Source organism: Tauraco erythrolophus, chromosome 4, assembly GCF_009769465.1.
Source record: "Tauraco erythrolophus isolate bTauEry1 chromosome 4, bTauEry1.pri, whole genome shotgun sequence".
Classification (NCBI taxonomy): Eukaryota; Metazoa; Chordata; class Aves; order Musophagiformes; family Musophagidae; genus Tauraco; species Tauraco erythrolophus.
This window is the reverse complement of record NC_141468.1, coordinates 70554815-70571796: the sequence shown is the minus strand read 5'-3', so window position 1 is coordinate 70571796 and position 16982 is coordinate 70554815. Positions and strand designations below refer to the sequence as shown.

The 16982-nt window shown below is 43.9% G+C and overlaps 1 protein-coding gene across 2 annotated transcripts in view; it reads left to right on the top strand.

Moving 5' to 3' along the window:
- The window catches only part of KDM5A (lysine demethylase 5A), a 55881-nt gene extending 48855 nt beyond the window's left edge, over window positions 1–7026 (top strand). For both annotated transcript variants that reach the window (XM_086611202.1, XM_086611200.1), the window contains exons 27-28: window positions 1370–1780; window positions 3892–7026. In XM_086611202.1, the coding sequence (XP_086467328.1) occupies window positions 1370–1780; window positions 3892–4104 (624 nt within the window). In that variant the 3' untranslated portion in view covers window positions 4105–7026. The remainder of the gene's footprint in view (window positions 1–1369; window positions 1781–3891) is intronic.
- The last annotated feature ends 9956 nt before the right edge of the window (window positions 7027–16982 follow it).

Below are 16982 nucleotides of genomic sequence, written 5' to 3'. Positions count from 1 at the left end.
TTGAGCTTCTCATCCACCAGCACTCCCAAGTCCTTTTCCTCAGGGCTGCTCTCGATCCATTCTCCGCCCAGCCTGTACTTGTGCTTGGGATTGCCCCAACCCATGTGCAGGACCTTGCACTTGGCTTTGTTGGACTTCATGAGGTTCTCACAGGCCCACCTCTCCAGCCTGTCAAGGTCCCTCTGGATGGCATCCCTTCCCTCCAGCGTGTCCACAACACCACACAACTTGGTGTCAGAAGTACTGCTTTACCATGTTTTGACCCAAATACCTCAATTTGTAAGCTTAATGCTCTTTTAATGTAACGATTTTGGCATGGAATTGATTGAAGAACAGTTTGAATGCCAGCAGATAGCAATTTATAAGTAGTATGCCAGACTGTTATATTAAAAGTTAAGCACAGCCTTTTTGGCAGGGGAGTGTGTTACAACATTTTCTGGTTAACCCTGGGGAATACTTGTTTGACTAGAACTATTAATTTTGAATTGAATACCTTTCTACGTCTATTTATGTGCAAAATAGGTAGGCTTTTGTAAAATAATCTTCAGAGGATTTTTTTGGGGAGTGGAGCAGCTGTATTAAGTAATGTGCAGTAAACAGTGTCTTTGCTGGCTAGTCGTGTGTCCCTTACTAATTATTAAGGTTAAAGTGTATAGCTGGATTAACTGAAGTCGAGCCAGTTGTGTTTGTACAAAAGAGCTATATGTGTGAATCCTTCAGATATAAGCAGGGCTTGTTAGTGTGGATGTTACCTGCAATAAGAGAGTTTGCCAGTTTTGAGCCTCACTTCAAAACTGAGCCTGCTATTTAAGAGTTGTTAATGGTGCCAGGATATTTACGATGTATGCCAGTTTGGGAGCTGTTCAAATAATGTATCTGTTACTTTCTTCTCTTGCTTGAGTTGGTACATTTTAAGAATTCACTACTTGCTATTTCTTAATCTCCAGAATAGCAATTGCTTTCTCTCAAAAATAATTACAGGCAAGACTGACCTAGGATGAAAAATAAGCAGGAACATCTAACAAATGATTAATCTTCTCAACTTGTATTAAAAAGCAATGTGAGAAGGGAGTTGTAATTATTGCTTCTTCTGCCTTCTTACCCTTGCTGATGTTTTACTTTTTCCACTGGTCATTTTTGACTCATTGTACTTCGACACAGTTGATACCACTTACAATTTTTTTTTCTAGAGTGGTGAAAATAAAGTTGAGCCCCGTTTTGTATAGAATTTATAACAGTATGTTGTTGAATGGGTTTCTTCTTACCAGGTCAGGGTAACAGTGGAGGTAAGTACATGTCTCAAACCACAGGTTTGCAGTATATGGAAATTTGCATGTGAAACAAATCTCTTTTCACCCTTTCTGTGAAGGACGACAGCATGGATGAAAAACCACTGAAAATGAGAGGGAGAGACTCTTCTGAGAGGAAGCGGAAACGAAAACTGGAGAGAGCAGAGCAGTTTTTCGGAGATATGAAGCAAAAATCTAAAGAGCTGAAAAAACTGGAAAAACCCAAGAAGAAGAAGCTAAAACTCACCATAGATAAGACAAAGGAGCTGAACAAGCTGGCAAAGAAACTGGCTAAGGAAGAGGAGCGGAAGAAGAAGCGAGAGAAGGCGGTTGTGACAAAGGTGGAACTAGCAAAGGAGAGCACAGAGAAAAAAAGAGAGAAGAAGATTCTAGATATTCCTTCTAAATACGACTGGTCAGGAGCGGAGGAGTCAGATGATGAGAATGCCGTATGTGCTGCACAGAACTGCCAGAGGCCCTGCAAGGACAAAGTGAGTTTTGCTTAATTCTGCTGTAGGCAATTCTGAGCGAAGTCAAAAACCCCAGTGCCATGCAGTCAGTGCGATTCAGGTTGAACAGCGTAAGTAACAGAAGTGGCGTGATTGGAAATGGCAGAGGATCCAGTAGTGCTTGGGCAGGTACACAGATGCAGTAGGTAAAACTATAGAACTCCCTTGTTCTCTTAGGTACTTTAAAACAGGAGAAGACGATGGACAATTAGAATCTCAGAAGAGAGATTCAAGCTATGTAGTTTTTTTTGCCGGCTATGCAACATATGTTGTCTGATTCAAAGGATCAATGCTGTGAATCAGCTAGAAATGTTCCTGACTTCAGTGTGTTTCCGAGCAGAAGTGGGGGATGTTTGGTACTCCCAAGTGAAGTAAAGGTTTTGTATTTCTTGCATGCAGTCTGTGAACAGTGATGTTGCAGGCTGAGGTGCCTACAAAGTGCTTCACTTTTCTCGTTGGAGATAAACAGACCTGGTCAGATTATTACAAAAGAAACGTGATCTGCCTCTCTCTTACTCCTGTTCTGATTGTCAGCTTTTAACATGGACTAATTGATGGTCAAATAAAACGTGGGTTTTGGAATATTTTTTTCTACTTTCTAGAAAGAAGAAAAAAAAACACTCCAAAAACACTCCCAATAATAACTGTGGGATTGACACTGTACTGCACTTGTGCATGAGAGAGAGTAGGAACAAATACAAATACCAAAAACTTATTTCTAGTTTCACAGAATTGAAACACAGAACTCAAGCGTTCATCTGAATGCTTAAAAAGACCAGTTAAAAGACCAGTTTTGAAGTCTTAATCTTAGACCAAAGTTAGAAATCACACTGAAAGATTCATCGTTGAAAAGCTAGTGCAGTGTTTGTATCACTGTTCTCTTTACTTCACAGATGATAATTAGGTTATAATAGTACATTTTTACAGAAATTGATATTGCAAGAAGGAGAGTACCTTTAAGTTCGTATTATAAAGGAGGTTGTACTAAATTAATCAAACTTCCATAAATGAAACTGAATAAAATTCCCGATTGTATAATCAAAGCTTTTAATGGAATGACTGTCTTTCCATAAGACTGGACGTGTTCTTGTACATTCAACATGTGAATATAATGACTGAAGCTGTAGCTGTTAGTGTCTATTACTAGTCACTTTTAAAATTGTGTTCAGGAATAGCGTTCCTACAAACTAAAGTAAAATCTCAAGCTGATCATGTTTTTTCATCTTACATAGGTTGCAATTACTGTTGCTTTCCTTAATACATTTTTATTTTTACATTCCTCTGAAAGATGAAAGCAGAACTACAAAAGTAACAATTTTTACAGCTGTACCAATGCATGGCATTAAAATTAAGAATCTGTATTCATTACCCTACTAATCTCAGCTTTTGTAAAAACAGGTATTTTTACTTGGGGAGTAAGAGAAATCTAATAACTAATCTTTTCTCCTTCTTAATTTTTAATTTACTTTTTATGCGTTTCCTAATTGTCCTATAGCAAGTTCAGCTCAAAGTTTGAAATATTTTACCTTACATGTTCTGACACTTTGGAGGTACAGCCTGTGTGCATTTTTTGGCATTCAGTGGCCAGCTGTACACCTGATGCCTTGCTGGTAGAAAAGTATTAAAGCTGCTGAGATCACGTGGCTTTTTTTTTGTAGCCAAAAGCAGTAAAGTCCTTCTGTTTTCTGTAATTTCTAAGTTGCAAAAGCTGCCACTTGAGGATGCAGTCTAAGGGATGTCATTTAGGATGTGTATTTGTAGAACCTCATCTATGCTGCACTAACGGTCCCTGAGCAAACTCCTGTTTTAAATGTGTTCTAGCGTACCTGTCTTTTGTTTGAGGAGAGCTGACTGCCATGTTCCTCAACAGTAGTAGTGTGTGTGTTTGTACCGTGGTGGTCTAAGGATGGGCAAGGCTTCTTGGAAGAGTGTTATTTTTTTTTATTAAACCGAAGCAGCTTGTTAAAACAAGCTTCGTAGGGCATTAATTTGTGCCCAAAAGCTTTTGTGTTCTAGGTATTTTCTTCATAGAAACTATGCCCATTTGTCTTTCCTTCTAATGTGCCGTGTGTTGCTGATCTCATCTCTTGCAGGTGGACTGGGTGCAGTGTGATGGTGGCTGCGATGAGTGGTTTCATCAAGTTTGTGTCGGTGTCTCTCCAGAAATGGCTGAGAACGAGGATTACATCTGTATAAACTGTGCAAAGAAGCCAATGCAGGGACCAAGTAGCCCTGCTCATGCACCACCTCCTCCTTTCTTATTGAGCTACAAACTACCAATGGAAGATCTTAAGGAGACAAGTTAGCAACTACTCGATGCCTGGAACTTATTGGGAAATGGACCACTGAAACCCTACAGCAGAAGAGGGTTTGAAGCTAATGTAGCCACTGAGCTTCACTTCCAAGGATGTACAGACCTGCAGCGGAGTTGGTCCCTTCCTTACAGCTGGCTTCCTTCATAAAATGAGGATGTCAAAGCACAGTGGTACCGACTCATCTATGCAGACCCCGCCTGATTAGGAGCTTCGGCCAGTGTTTTCTGACTTGAGTGTTTCCATCTTTGAGTGTGGCTGTTGCTCTTAGAGACCGAGCAAACCCGAGGCTGTTAGATTAGACGCTTCAGGGTGTTAGAAGTACACGTTGGCAGTGGAGCTGGCCTGGAATGGGTGGGCATAGGCTGGAGCTGTTAGGCCTACCAGGTTACCCGAAGGAGGTGACTTCGGAAGTTCTCTCTTGCCTCCCCATGCCAACCCAGTGAGTAGGGCAATGTCTTGGGGCAGTTAAGTTGCCTCTGTATCCAGGCAGCTAACACTACACTATAAGGATGGGAGCAAGTGGATGAATTTATTTTAATTTCTCTTTTGTAGCTAAAGGGCAGAGGAGCTCATGATCTCAGAAATCAGCAAAGGTTCTGTTTACCAAAAAAAGAAACCCAACTCTACTCTACTAGGCAAAACTTTTTTTTTTTCCTTAGTGGGGAACAACTGATCTTCCTGTCCTGAGGAGGGCCAGAAAACATTGATGAAGATGTCTAGCTAGATCAGAGCTTGGGAAAAGCAGAGTGCTTCCCTTTCCACAGGGATGCCCTCTCCTGTTCTAGGCTTTGCGTAGAGTTCTACACTCCTGCACATTAAAGTTGTCTCATGCAGGATGGAGCTGGCAAGGAGGTGCAGCACCCAGGACACCAGCTTCTGTGATCTGTACCCAGGGATGGGAAGGAAAGAAGACAGCCCACTTACCTCAGAGGTTACACTGACATGTACTTCTGTGAAAAAGTTTCACTCACAGCTATTTCCAGTATCACCAGGCTACAGGCATGGCCTCAAGCGATACCAGCAAGCAGTCTGCAGATACTGTTGGCAGCGCAAATCCCCCTCCCTGCTGGCTTTGCTGGATGTGTACCAGTGTGCAGTCAGCAACAGTTCTTGCTTGAAGTTGCCCCTGGCTTTGCCAGAGGACCAGAGGGCTTGGGGTCATCCTGGGTGACAGTTGTTTTAGTAAATCCATTTTTAAAGAAGGACTTGTTTTTACTTTTTTCTAAATGTCTCAGACTACTGACTTGTTCTATAAATAGATTATTTTTCTTTGATTTTTTTATACTTACCACTGTTAACCAGCAGCACAGACAGAGGTTCACAAAGCAAAAACCTGCCCGTGGGCTTGGGTTTTTTTACTCCATTCCTTCCTTGTAGTACAAGGAATTAGCAGTTACCTTCCCCATTCTAGCCTGACCAGCTGCCTGTGTTTAAATAGGTAAATACATTTCATGTGCTACCTTTGTGTTTGGGTTTGTTCCTATTAGTGGGGCATCTGGGCCTTAACGACTCCAGTGGATGCTGGCTTTGTGTATGTGAATGTCTGAAGCCAGCCGCTGGGCTGTCTTGTCCCCCTCTCCACTCGCTCCCTATTGTGTTTCCATTCTTCTGCAGTTCTAGGAGTGTTGTAAGTAGTGTCCAGTCTTACTAGGAGCTGGATTGGGATTTAAAGAAATATTGACAAAAACAAAAGTGTTCTGTCTTGACTGTTCTGTGTCCCTTCTCTTGTTCTCTAATATTTGGAAGCTTACTTATCTGGCAGAGTTATCCATCCAAAAAAAAAAAAAACCTTCAGCTCAGGTAGATGAACTTTATTGGTTTGTTTTATTTGTGCCTGCTGCCTGGGAAGAGGAAGATGTGCAAAAGAAAAGGTACTAAGATGGAGGGCAGAAGATCCAGGGTCTTGGGAGCTTGGAGTGCAAATTGGGCACAGACTTGTAATGCCTGCTCCTTAAAGACTAAGACGATGTTAAAAGCAAAAGCAAGCTGTGGTTAAACATGTGGCTGAACGGGCACCCTAGCAAACTTAAGACTATTATTTGTTTACTTATTTATGAAGGAGTCTAAGCTATAGCTAGACATACTCTCTTTTTGTCTCCAGTTACTTTTTTTTTCTTCTCAATGTATGCTTAGTTTTGGTAAACTGGTTTAAACAGATGTTACTTTCCTTCAAGCTTTAACTGATGGTACTACGTAAATGTTTCCCTATATGGAGTGGATAGACTATCTGTCACAGATGTTTAATCGTTCCGGAAGTAGACTAGTACAAGATTTCTTAAAGAATCCCAGTGTTATGTATTCTTTCCTGACTCCTAGAATCCGTGACACAACAGGGAAAATATGGTTAGCGTATCCTGTTAGCCACTGAGCATATCCTCTGAACCATTCCTACGTTCTCTGTCGCGATAAAGTCATTGTTGTATGTAATTACCATCAACTGGAAAAGAGATCTTTTAGTAAATCTTCATTGAATGTTCCTATTTCTCTGAGTAGAAGGTGTGGTGGAGAATGTCGTAAGTAGCACTAGTTACAGCGAGAAGGAAACAGCTATACGATGCAATGGTCAATCATTCTACTTGTAACAAGCATAGAAAAGAGTAAACAACAAAGAAGTGTGCAAATAACGTGCAAAAGGTCACGCTTTTGTTAGCTGTTTTTCATATTGTCACGTGGAGAAGCTCTTTATTACACTGTCGAAAGGAGGTTGCCACACTTTTTCTAATTACGGATCTCGTATCTGCTTTTGGGTAAGGTGTTGATAAACCGAAGACCATTATTAGCTTTACATCTTATTGTTTAAGCTTATTTTTTAAGAGCATGATTCCTCTCAAAGGATTGCTGGTAGTATGAACTTATGAATAAATGTTAACTTTTGGAAAAATCCGTAGATATGTAGTTAGTGGTTGAAAAACCTAAAGCTACAGTTGTGGTATTGTCTCCAGATCTTAGGGTTTTGAATTTTTGTAAAAACATATGCAAAGAAGCAAGCCAAAGTTAAGCTAAGGAAATAATTTTCTGACATGTCTGCTACAGCTGTAGGAAAAATCTCTCTGCTTTGGGGACAAAATCTCAGCATACACAAAATCTTAGCTCATGCGTATCTAGAAAGGTACATGTCTTAATGCTATATTCTACACATGATAGTAGCCAGTGTTCATGTTATTTCTCCTCATGTGTGTGACACAAAAGGTCAAAGAAATGACCTGAGCGGTTGTGAGGAACTGAAAATGGCCAGGACTTGAGTTGTGTATCTTATCCAAACCATGCGGTTTCAAGCTTTTTATTTTTTATTTTTAAGAACCAGGGCCTGGAATTGGGCAGCTGTGCCTTGCATAGAGATAAACGTCACTCCTGAACTTCAGTGCCATTACTTTTAGGATTTGTGCTTTTGACAGATCATCTGTACCTGAATGCTTGTGCAGCCTGGACTATTTGATAATGAGGGCTTAAGGTAAAATTGATGATATTATGAAAATTATCTTAAGGGATTGGAATACAGTCACACAGCATAAGATAAATAGATGTCTGTGTGTTTTATTAGCCACACTGTGAAGCTTGCATTTGCTCTTTTCAGGTTTTGGAATCATAGAGTAATTTAGATTGGGGGGACTTCTGGAGGTCATCTGAGTCAACCTGACCAAAGCAGAGTTGACTTGGAAAGTAGGTCAAGTTTTCCAGGGCTGCGCGCAATCACATTTTGAGTATTTCCAGAGATGGGCATTCGACAGCCTCTCTGCCTTCCTGTTCTGGTTTTGTAGCATCTTCAGTGCAAACTTTTGTCTGATGTACAGTCAGATATTCACTTGCTGTCGCTTGCCTGTTGCCTCTTGAAGAGTCTGGCTCCATATTTTCTGTAACCATCCATTAGATAGTTGAAGACTGTAGGTCCTGCAGCCATAATTTCCAAGCTGAACAAACCCAGCTGGGCCTCCCTTGAGCCGTGTTATGTGCTGCAGCCTTCTAACAGTCTTGGTGGTCCTCAGTTGACTCGTTTCATGTTTTTCAATGTCTGGTTTTGTACTGAGGAGCCCAAAACTGGATATTTTACTCCAGATGCAGCTTACAAGTACTGAATACAGGGGGAAAATAACTTACTTTAATCTGCTGGCCATAGTCTCACCATGCAACCTGGTGCAGAGTTGGTCTTTATAGCTGCAAGGGGGCACACTTCTGAGTCCTGTTCAATGTGTCCACCATTAGCCCCAGGTCCCTTCATTTCTTATTTCTCAGCTGCAGAACTGATGAACTTAACAAATTTTCCATCAGCACATCACTCCAGCCAGTCAAGATCTGACTGAATGGGAGCCCTCTCCCATGTTTTGGGTTGTCCTGCTCCGATCCTCCTCCTATCGTTCAGTTTGGTGTCATCTGCAAACTTAAGACAGTGTACTCTATCCCATCATCCAGGTAGGTAAGACAAAAAACAGTGTTGTCTCCAGTACTAACCCCTGAGGTTACTCCACTTGCAACTGGGCACCTCCTAGATTACAAGTCATTGACTACTAAAGTCTGAGCACAGCAGTCCACCCCATTTTTCATCTGCATTGTAGGTTGTCCATCTGCTCTGTAAGTGTATTTTTGCTCTAAATCAGGGTAAACAACTGCTGCTCTCCCCTTGTCCATAGGACTCATCACAGACAGCAACCAGATTGGGCTAGCACTATAGTGGTGACCGTTACCAGTCACTTTATCCCTCATGAGCCTGGATGTGGCTTTAAGGAGGATCTAGTCTCTAATCTTCTCAGGGACCAGAGTGAGGCTAGCTGCCTAGGAAGTTTCCTGCATACTCCTCATTCCCTTCTCTTCCTTGAACGAGTGTGATGTGCAGAAGGGTTCATCACAGTCCATCAAGAAAATGATCCTCCATACAGACACTTTTCCTAGGGTTCGTTCGTCATTGTGACATATAAGATTTGAAGGGAAAAAAACAGCCTGTTTGAATTGCTGTTGGTAAGACGCATGGAAAACTCTAAATGGCAGAACTGAGCTTCTTCAAGTGCTGCTCATACCTATACTCCATGTGGGCTAGTGAGCATTTATGTCAGTCTCTATACATGTAGATACAAGTCCAAGGTGGTCTGATTGAAGTCAGTGTTACTGATGCATGGTCCTTTTGTACACAGTGCTTCACACTTGAAGAAAGGTGTAATGCAAATGAGCCTGAACGAGGGCATAGTGGAGGGTGTCCCTGTCCATGGCAGGGGGGTTGGAACTGATGATCTTTGAGGTCCCTTCCAACCCTAACCATTCTATGATCTGATCTTCTAGAAGAAATGAAACAGTCTATGGCCTCATTAGTTCAACAGTAAGCTGTTTACTTGGCAGCTGACCGAGGGATAGCTATTACCTTTGTTTTGTGTTGTTCTAATAACAGTTATTAGAATAAGCACAATTCAGAGTTGTAGCAAAGTAAAGCAAAAAGTAAAGGTATTCATCAATTGCTTATCAGGCATCCCTTGCTGTCATTCTAGGTACATGTTGGATACCTTTAAAAATAATGACTTTGAAAGAACTGCTGTACATTAGCAGCCATTCTGTATATTGGAAATGAAAGATTTTCAAATGGTGAAAAAAGTTTCTTAAAATCATTCCTGAAATCACTGTTAGCACTGCTGAAACAAGTTGAGAATTGCAGTCTGCTAAAAGCAAGATTTGAGGCTTCCTGGAGTTAGATGAAAATGAAAAGCAGGGAATTCCTTCCAGTCCTCTCTGGCTGTGGTCACTAAGAATGTGTTTGGTCAGCCTGCCTGAACCAAACAGGAACTCTGCTTGGAGCACCGAGGCAGTGGGGAGATGCAATAAATCCATCCCTTATCGAAATTCTAGCCACGCTGGCTTTGGGAGAGTGCTAAATGCACAGGACGGCTGGAAACTGCACAGCAAGACATTGAGAGCATTGAGCCTTACGTAATGGGATGGCTCGGTACAAATGGATGTTAAGTCGCAAGGTAAAGGCAATGAAAGCGGCAAGGATTTATTGAAAACCAGAAATATTTGTGAGGAGACATGCTCTGAATGCCTTTGAAACAAAAGCCCTGCTGCAGCGAATAGTTTTAATCCTAGATGAGGCATTGTGTCTTAATTGGAGGCTTTTCAGAGGCCAATTTTTGGCAGTCCGTGTGTCTGTCTCACTCACTCACTTAAAGGCAAGTGCCAGAGGGAAGTGCTGTGGGTATCGATATCTGAGGAGAGCAGCCATCTCTGAACACTCAGGTGGTGAGATGGTTGATGTCACCAGCCAGCCTGGTGTCTGCTTTTAATGGATGGGTGATGTGGCAGCAGACCAAACTGCTGCATCCGTCTTCAGGTTGATGCAGTTGGTGCTCAGTCTCGCAGCATCTCGAGTCACGTGCCAGGCCATGGGCACACTGTGTTGCTCCTCAGAGAAAAAAGGTGTTTGCTACTGCTGCTCTGTGATAAAGCAGTGGAGCCTACACAAATCCAAATTATGAATTTGAGAAATAGCTCAGGTTTTAGTGGGATGCGAAACGAGTAGCACTTTCTGTTTACTTCTGTCAGCTGGTGGCTTAACTTTTTACAGCTGGAAATTTATTTAGCTGGGTCTTTTGCATGTCCCTGCAATGGCGTTATCAGAGCGAAATACTGTAAAGATCAAAATCTAGACAGTATCAGTGTATTGATAGTGTTGCATCCCTTTATTTCCTTTCCAGCCCTCCTGATAGTCTCTTATGCAGGAGGGAGGCAGGAGATAGATGCCTTAGCTTTACCTAGAAATGCTCTTGGAGGAGAATCGCTGCACGCAAATGTCTGAGAATACGTTGTAAAGAAATGGAATCACCTGGTAGCAACCTTACCTAGTGCTGATGAACACCCAGATGAGTGGGTACTTCTGCTCCTCACCTGTTGGTAGAAGGTGGTGATCCACTGGTGCAGCTGTAAACCATTATCCAGGTTTGTATGCATACTGGTAAGGTTTAAAGACAGCTGAGTTGCTTGCTTTCCGGCTGCTACACCATCGCCTTTTCTATAGTTTTTAACCCAGACTGGCAGATCATCATTCTTGGCTACTCTTTTTTTTTCACAATTACTGTGGTATGAAATGAGACTGTGGAGTAGCTTCCCAGAGGGAAACTAGAGGGGTGGACAGACTTCACTGGTCATCGACGTATCTGGAGTGCCTGCTGATTGTGAAGGAGGGAAGAAGCTGACATAGTCCGGCACTGATACCCTAAGTGCTGGACTACCACTCACTGTGTCTGCAGGGAATGTAGGTGCAGAAGAAAGTGGCTTATAAGTGCTTTTCAGAAGAATTAAGGAATTCAGGAGAGTGCTTACCACGATGTGTATGATTCTTTAGTGGCCTTGCATATCTCCAGTATTTTTGCAAGCTGCGTTTGTTAGAAGGGAATGGACAAAAGGTTGTGAATTAGATAGTAAGCATGCAATACAGTGCTCTGAAAGGATCCTGCCCTGTTCCTGAATGTGCATGGATGCACAGGGAATCAACAGCTGGAGCACTGATTTCCCCTGGCTTTTGGTAGGAATGCACTTGGAATGGTCACACCCCAGGATTTAGGAGTGTTAGAATACACAAAACTCAACAAGTAACAAGTAATGGAAGAGAGTACACAGCAACAGAAAATCTGTTCACAACTTAAAGGTAGGATTTTTCTTTTCTTGCTGAGTAAGGCAATTCCAGGAAGCTGATGGGTCAGATTCCTGTTTGGAGCAGGAAGCAGGCACTTTTTTTTTTTGTAACTCCTTTTCACAGAGTGTGCAGAGTGCTGCTGCACCAGCAACACCTGAGATTTCTGCAAAAAGAAATTTGCTTTGCTTTATCCTGAGAAACATCTGTTCTAAGTCCCTGTTTCTCTCTCAGCTCCCGTGATCTCAAAGAAACACAATTGTTTCATGTGCTTTTTGCTTTCTTCCCTCCGGCCTTCCCGTTACACCTTGGGAAATCCCTGCTCGGAGGGAAGTGAGGCCAAAGGAAATCAGGACAAATTCCCTTTGCAGGCTCTTCTTACTCTTCCCCAGCTGCCTTCCCTTCCTAGGGAGATCTTAACTCCCACCCGTCTAGGGCTACCTATCTACTTCCAGAGAAGCTGTGAGACTGCAAACTGCCTCTCCAGAGCTTTTCCTACTTTGCAGCTCAGTATTTCCTTACCCTGCTGTGGGGAAGCACAGAGCTGCTGTTCCCCACCTCCAAGCCAGAGCATCCTTCATGCAAGTTAGCACCTTGCTGCTGTCCTGTCAGCTCTGGCTGATTCTCCAGCTTCTCCACCAGAGAAAGGAGATGTTCCTGTGGCTCAGCCTTCCAGGCAGCTCTGGGCTGAGCTTGGGAGCGGCCTGAGAGCGTGTGCGTCTTTGGGCCACTTTTGGCAGTGGCTGTGAGCTGTTACCTGTGCTGTCACAGTCAACGGGCTGTGTGGGGCCTCGCTTGGGTTCCTCGCTGCAGTTTCATCTCTCCAGTAAGTTGCTTCCTCCTGAAGTCCTGGTCTTTCCTCCTCAGTGAGCTGGGTACTACATCCATGTCCATTAGCATTGTTAGGACCAGATTTAGACTGCAATAAAAAAAAGGACTGTTTTCTGGTTTGCTCCGGTATAAATCCACAGCTTTTGTTCTAGCAGTCGGGTGTATGCTGGTGCTGCTACACAGTTCAAGCATTGCTGTAGGAAACTTGTAAGGTAAATAATATCAAAGACCAGTCTCATTTTCCCCCTAGATCCCAGTTATGATGAATGCCAAGATTAAAGGTTTAATTGGCTCCATATATTTAATTTTTTCCCCCATCTGAACACATCACTATGGAGACTTGCATTTTTGTTCTCTGATTTCCATGAAAACTTCATATCTGGGCTGTGACTGACTTACTGAAACCACATTTCCAGCACCCGTCAGACGATTGGCAAGCAGTACCTGACCCTCTGCCTTAGCTTGAGGTGGCCAGGAATGAAGTGGCTTCTGTCAAAACCAGCAGTGATGCTCTGAGCTGTCTGGCTCAAGGAAAGTAATGTTCATGACAGCAATACTTTGCATTTTTGTGTATTTCTCCCTCTGGCCTCTTGGTCAGGTCAGCCCCTGTGTGTTTTATTTCAGGTGGGCATCAATGTTTGAATTCATGGTGGCAAGACGGTTATGTGGCTTGGAATTTGGTAATCAAAAATGACAAACAGTGAAGCACACGAGCAGCAGCAAGCACGCCTCTTGTTCCCTCTGGAGAAGGCTGGTCTCAAGCAGTGCCAGGAAGCTACCTTCTGTATTTAGCATGTGTGTGGTGGGTTGACCCAGTCACACCTAATACACATGTGGCTTTGCTAATATCCCCTGGCACCAAGCCCCTGCTCCACTGCCGTTCCTTCTCTTGACTGGAAGGGTTAGATTTCTTCAGACGGCAACTGAATCTAATGTGAGGCCTAGCTTTTTCATCTCTGGCACTCATCAATAGAAAAATAAGATTGCCTTAAGTTATCAAAACTCACAAATGACTCTTTACCTAAATTTTTGAGGAAAAACTGTCTAAGCCTGAATGAAAGACTTAGTGCTGGGATATGTTGCAACTGACCACCAGAACAGGAATAACTTGTAGACAGAGATCAGCCTTGGTGTGAAGCTTGCTTCAGGCAGAATCCCATCCATCTGGGAAGATGTCTAAAGGCTTTAGGTCTTATTCATGTTGTCTCAAAGCCCCACCAAGCACTGAGCCAGTTCAGTAGGTAAGTGGTAGGGAGCACTTTTCCAGTAAGTGAGCTCTTTTTTTTCTGTTTGCAGAGGTAACTCTGCACTCTTGAGTGTCTACCTACGCTACCTTGCAGGGACCTCAGCAGAGTGGCCAAGGGGAAGGTTAGAGAAGACGGGAAGCACAAGTCCCTCTGCTTCCTCCTGCCCTGCTGCAGGCTGCCGGCAACTGCAGAAGCAAAACAAGAGACACAAAATGCTTCTGATGGGCAGCAGTGGGAAGCTGGCATGCTCTGCAGAGCCTTGCAGGGGTGCTTGTGACCAGGTGGCATTTCAGGGATGGACTCTGGAGTCCCAGGTGGTGCTTCTCCAAGCACAACATCGCTGTGTGCTGCGCTGGCCCAGGCTCAGCCGGGGCACTCCTTGTGCAGAGATGGGGGCTGCCTGGGATGTTTTGAAGAGGTAACGCCTCCTAGCAGTGCAGGGGCTTTCTAAAATCTGTCGTATTTCTGAGTTTTGGAAGCTGGGAAAACTGAACCTATGTTTTATTTCTTATTGACCTGTTTTGAAATGCCAAAGTTTTCACTGTGTCATCTCAAACTTATTTCTGAGAAACTTTTAAAACCATTCTTTCATTCTGTCCACCAATGACTGACTACTGGATTTTCTCCCAGAATGGAAACTTTGTATTCCGAGTAGTTACCAGCCCAGTAGGTCTCCGGAATTAAACAGTGTCCTTTTACATTTTTTTTAAGAGCGTGTAAATAAGTCCGAACAGATGCTCTGAGAACACAGCCCAAACGTCACCTGTTTAAAACCAGATTATGGGGTTTCTGGGGAAGCATCAGTTAAGCAGGTGCAACCCTGTCTCACTTCTGAGAAAAGCTTTTCCTTTTTCCTGCCAGAACATCCCCCTTGCAGGCAGGCAGGGTGCAGAGGCATGTAAATCCCAGCCCTATCAATGCTTTGATTTCATTCTTTCTGCAGGCAGTCTGTTTCAGATTTGTATCTTCACCTCAGAGGAGCAGGATGTGCAGAGCATAAGGAAAGCCCATAATCCCGATGGTCCCAATATACACCTCCTTCTCTACCACCCAATTTACCTGTACCTAATCAATCTGCTCATCTTATACAGCTCACTTCTGGGCCACTTAAGCAATACTGCTATCATCACTGAAAATAATAGCCTGAAATTAAGATTTCCTTTGGCATATGGTTCGTGATATGAAAATGCCCTCTAATCAGCTCCTTGGCTGCAAGAGTAAACTGGTGAGTTTTATTTTCTTGATGCAAATTATCAATTTTCACATCAGGAGGTAGATGACTAGTCTTTGGAAGAGCAATGATTCCTGCCCTCTCCCTAAAATGTGCTCAGGCTCTGTTCCTGCAGTTTCTCTGCAAGGGTTTGTTCAGGCTGCCCAGTTGCTGGCAAAGTGGAACTAGGGAAGAGCCCTGAAGAACTGGTGTTATCCAACGGAGCTGGGAGGAAAGTAGAAGGAGATGCTAAAAAGATTGAAGTCTCCAGGCTCAGGAGTCTTTGCTTGCTACTCAACTATTGTTTATATTACATTCTTATAACTGCATAACACTGCTTTCATTTTTGTCCATAAGTGCAGTGGGGATACTTTTGAATTCTGAGCAGAAGGAAACCTGTTCCTTGCTCGTGTGCAAAGGGCCGTAGTGTTTAACAGAGATACGCTACGAAGCAGAAGTCAAAGCGGAGGTGAGATGCGCAGCACTGCAGATCTGCCTGCCTGGGCACTCCTGCTGTGCTTGTGCGTGTGCAACCCAAATGCCAGTGTGTACCCACCTTAATCTTGGGTTTGCTGTTCCGGAAGGGCAAGTGCACACCCGAAGAGCACTGTTGTTTCCATCCTGTTCTGGAGGGGAAAAGCACCGGCACTGGGTGTAGCTGAGACAGTGGTGATGGGAATCAGCAGCTCTGTTGCTCCCGCTCTGTTCTGTGGCTAGAAGTTTGTGTTATGCCCAAAGCAGGTCTGGGGACACAGTCCTTTTGGTCTTGACTTATCTGGCCCTGTGCTTTACCACTTTTGATTAGAGGTGCTTAGAGAGGGACTCGCCAGCACGCTGTCAGCCTATGCACCGAGCGCAGTGCAAGCATCGCCCTTAGCTTCTGCGAGCAGAGCAGCGAGGGGTACGGCAGCGATATCTGCAGGAGAGGGTTCTCCAGCACTGTGCTCGCCGTGAGCCTGCCGTCCTGCCTTCAGGCTGGTCCCTGAGCTCTCGCTAGCATGGGAGTATCACCCGTTTATCTCCTGTGTGCAGAGCACGGTGTCCACAGACCGTCCTATCATGCACCACAAACAGCCTGGGCAAAAAGGTGAGGCCTCTGCCACTCTGCAGGCGTCTGGTGGGGATCGAGTTTCTGTTGCCTCGGGATTCTGGTCTTTCAGGTCGTTATTTGGAAGCAGGTTTTTGCTAGAGAGGCTGCGTCTGAGTGAGGCTGTCCAAATGGCTGCCGTAGGATCTTCTGTCACTGCAGGAACTGCAGGCTCTTGCAATGGCTTTTGGCTCCTGCCATTGTAGATTCAAAATATATGTGCCTTTCTGGGAGGGAGCTTAGTGGCTTGAGCAGGAGTCAATCCTTTGTGCTTACTTTGGCTTCAGTCTCCACTGAGCGGTCTGCAGGTTCCTGTAATGTGCCTGCCAGTATCAGCCTCTATTTATCTCCTTTCTGTGCATGTTTGTGACAACTTCGCTTGCTACAGCCCTGGTCATTTAAGATGAATACTTTTTCAGGCTGAAAAGGCCAGTCGCAGAGTGGTTAATCGGATAGAAGAAATGCATCGTATTTGCTTTGGCCTCTGGTTCCCAGATAATGTAACGGCAAATTGCGTTCCTGGAAGCTGGGAGGTGGCTTGCAAGATTACATGGCCTAGAAATGCATGGAGGCAGTTTGTCATGTGTGACAGAGGAACGGAGGAGGACGTTGAAGTGGGGAGCATAGCTGCTTTCAGAGCTCAGCAAAGGTCAGACGTGGCTGATGGCTTCATCATCTTGGGAACACTGAAGCAGCAGCAATTGTGCCCTGGCTGCTCTCCTAAAAGTGCTTTGGTGGGTTAGGAGTGTAAGTTCATTCGAAAGTTGCTACTACTTGCAGAGAAGTGAGAGATTGTGTATATCTCTCAGTAGTCATTTCCCTTTCCTTTTTTCCCCTCATTATCCCTCTAAGCGAGTGCCTTTGAATCCCTCCTTTTAGGTGTGAACC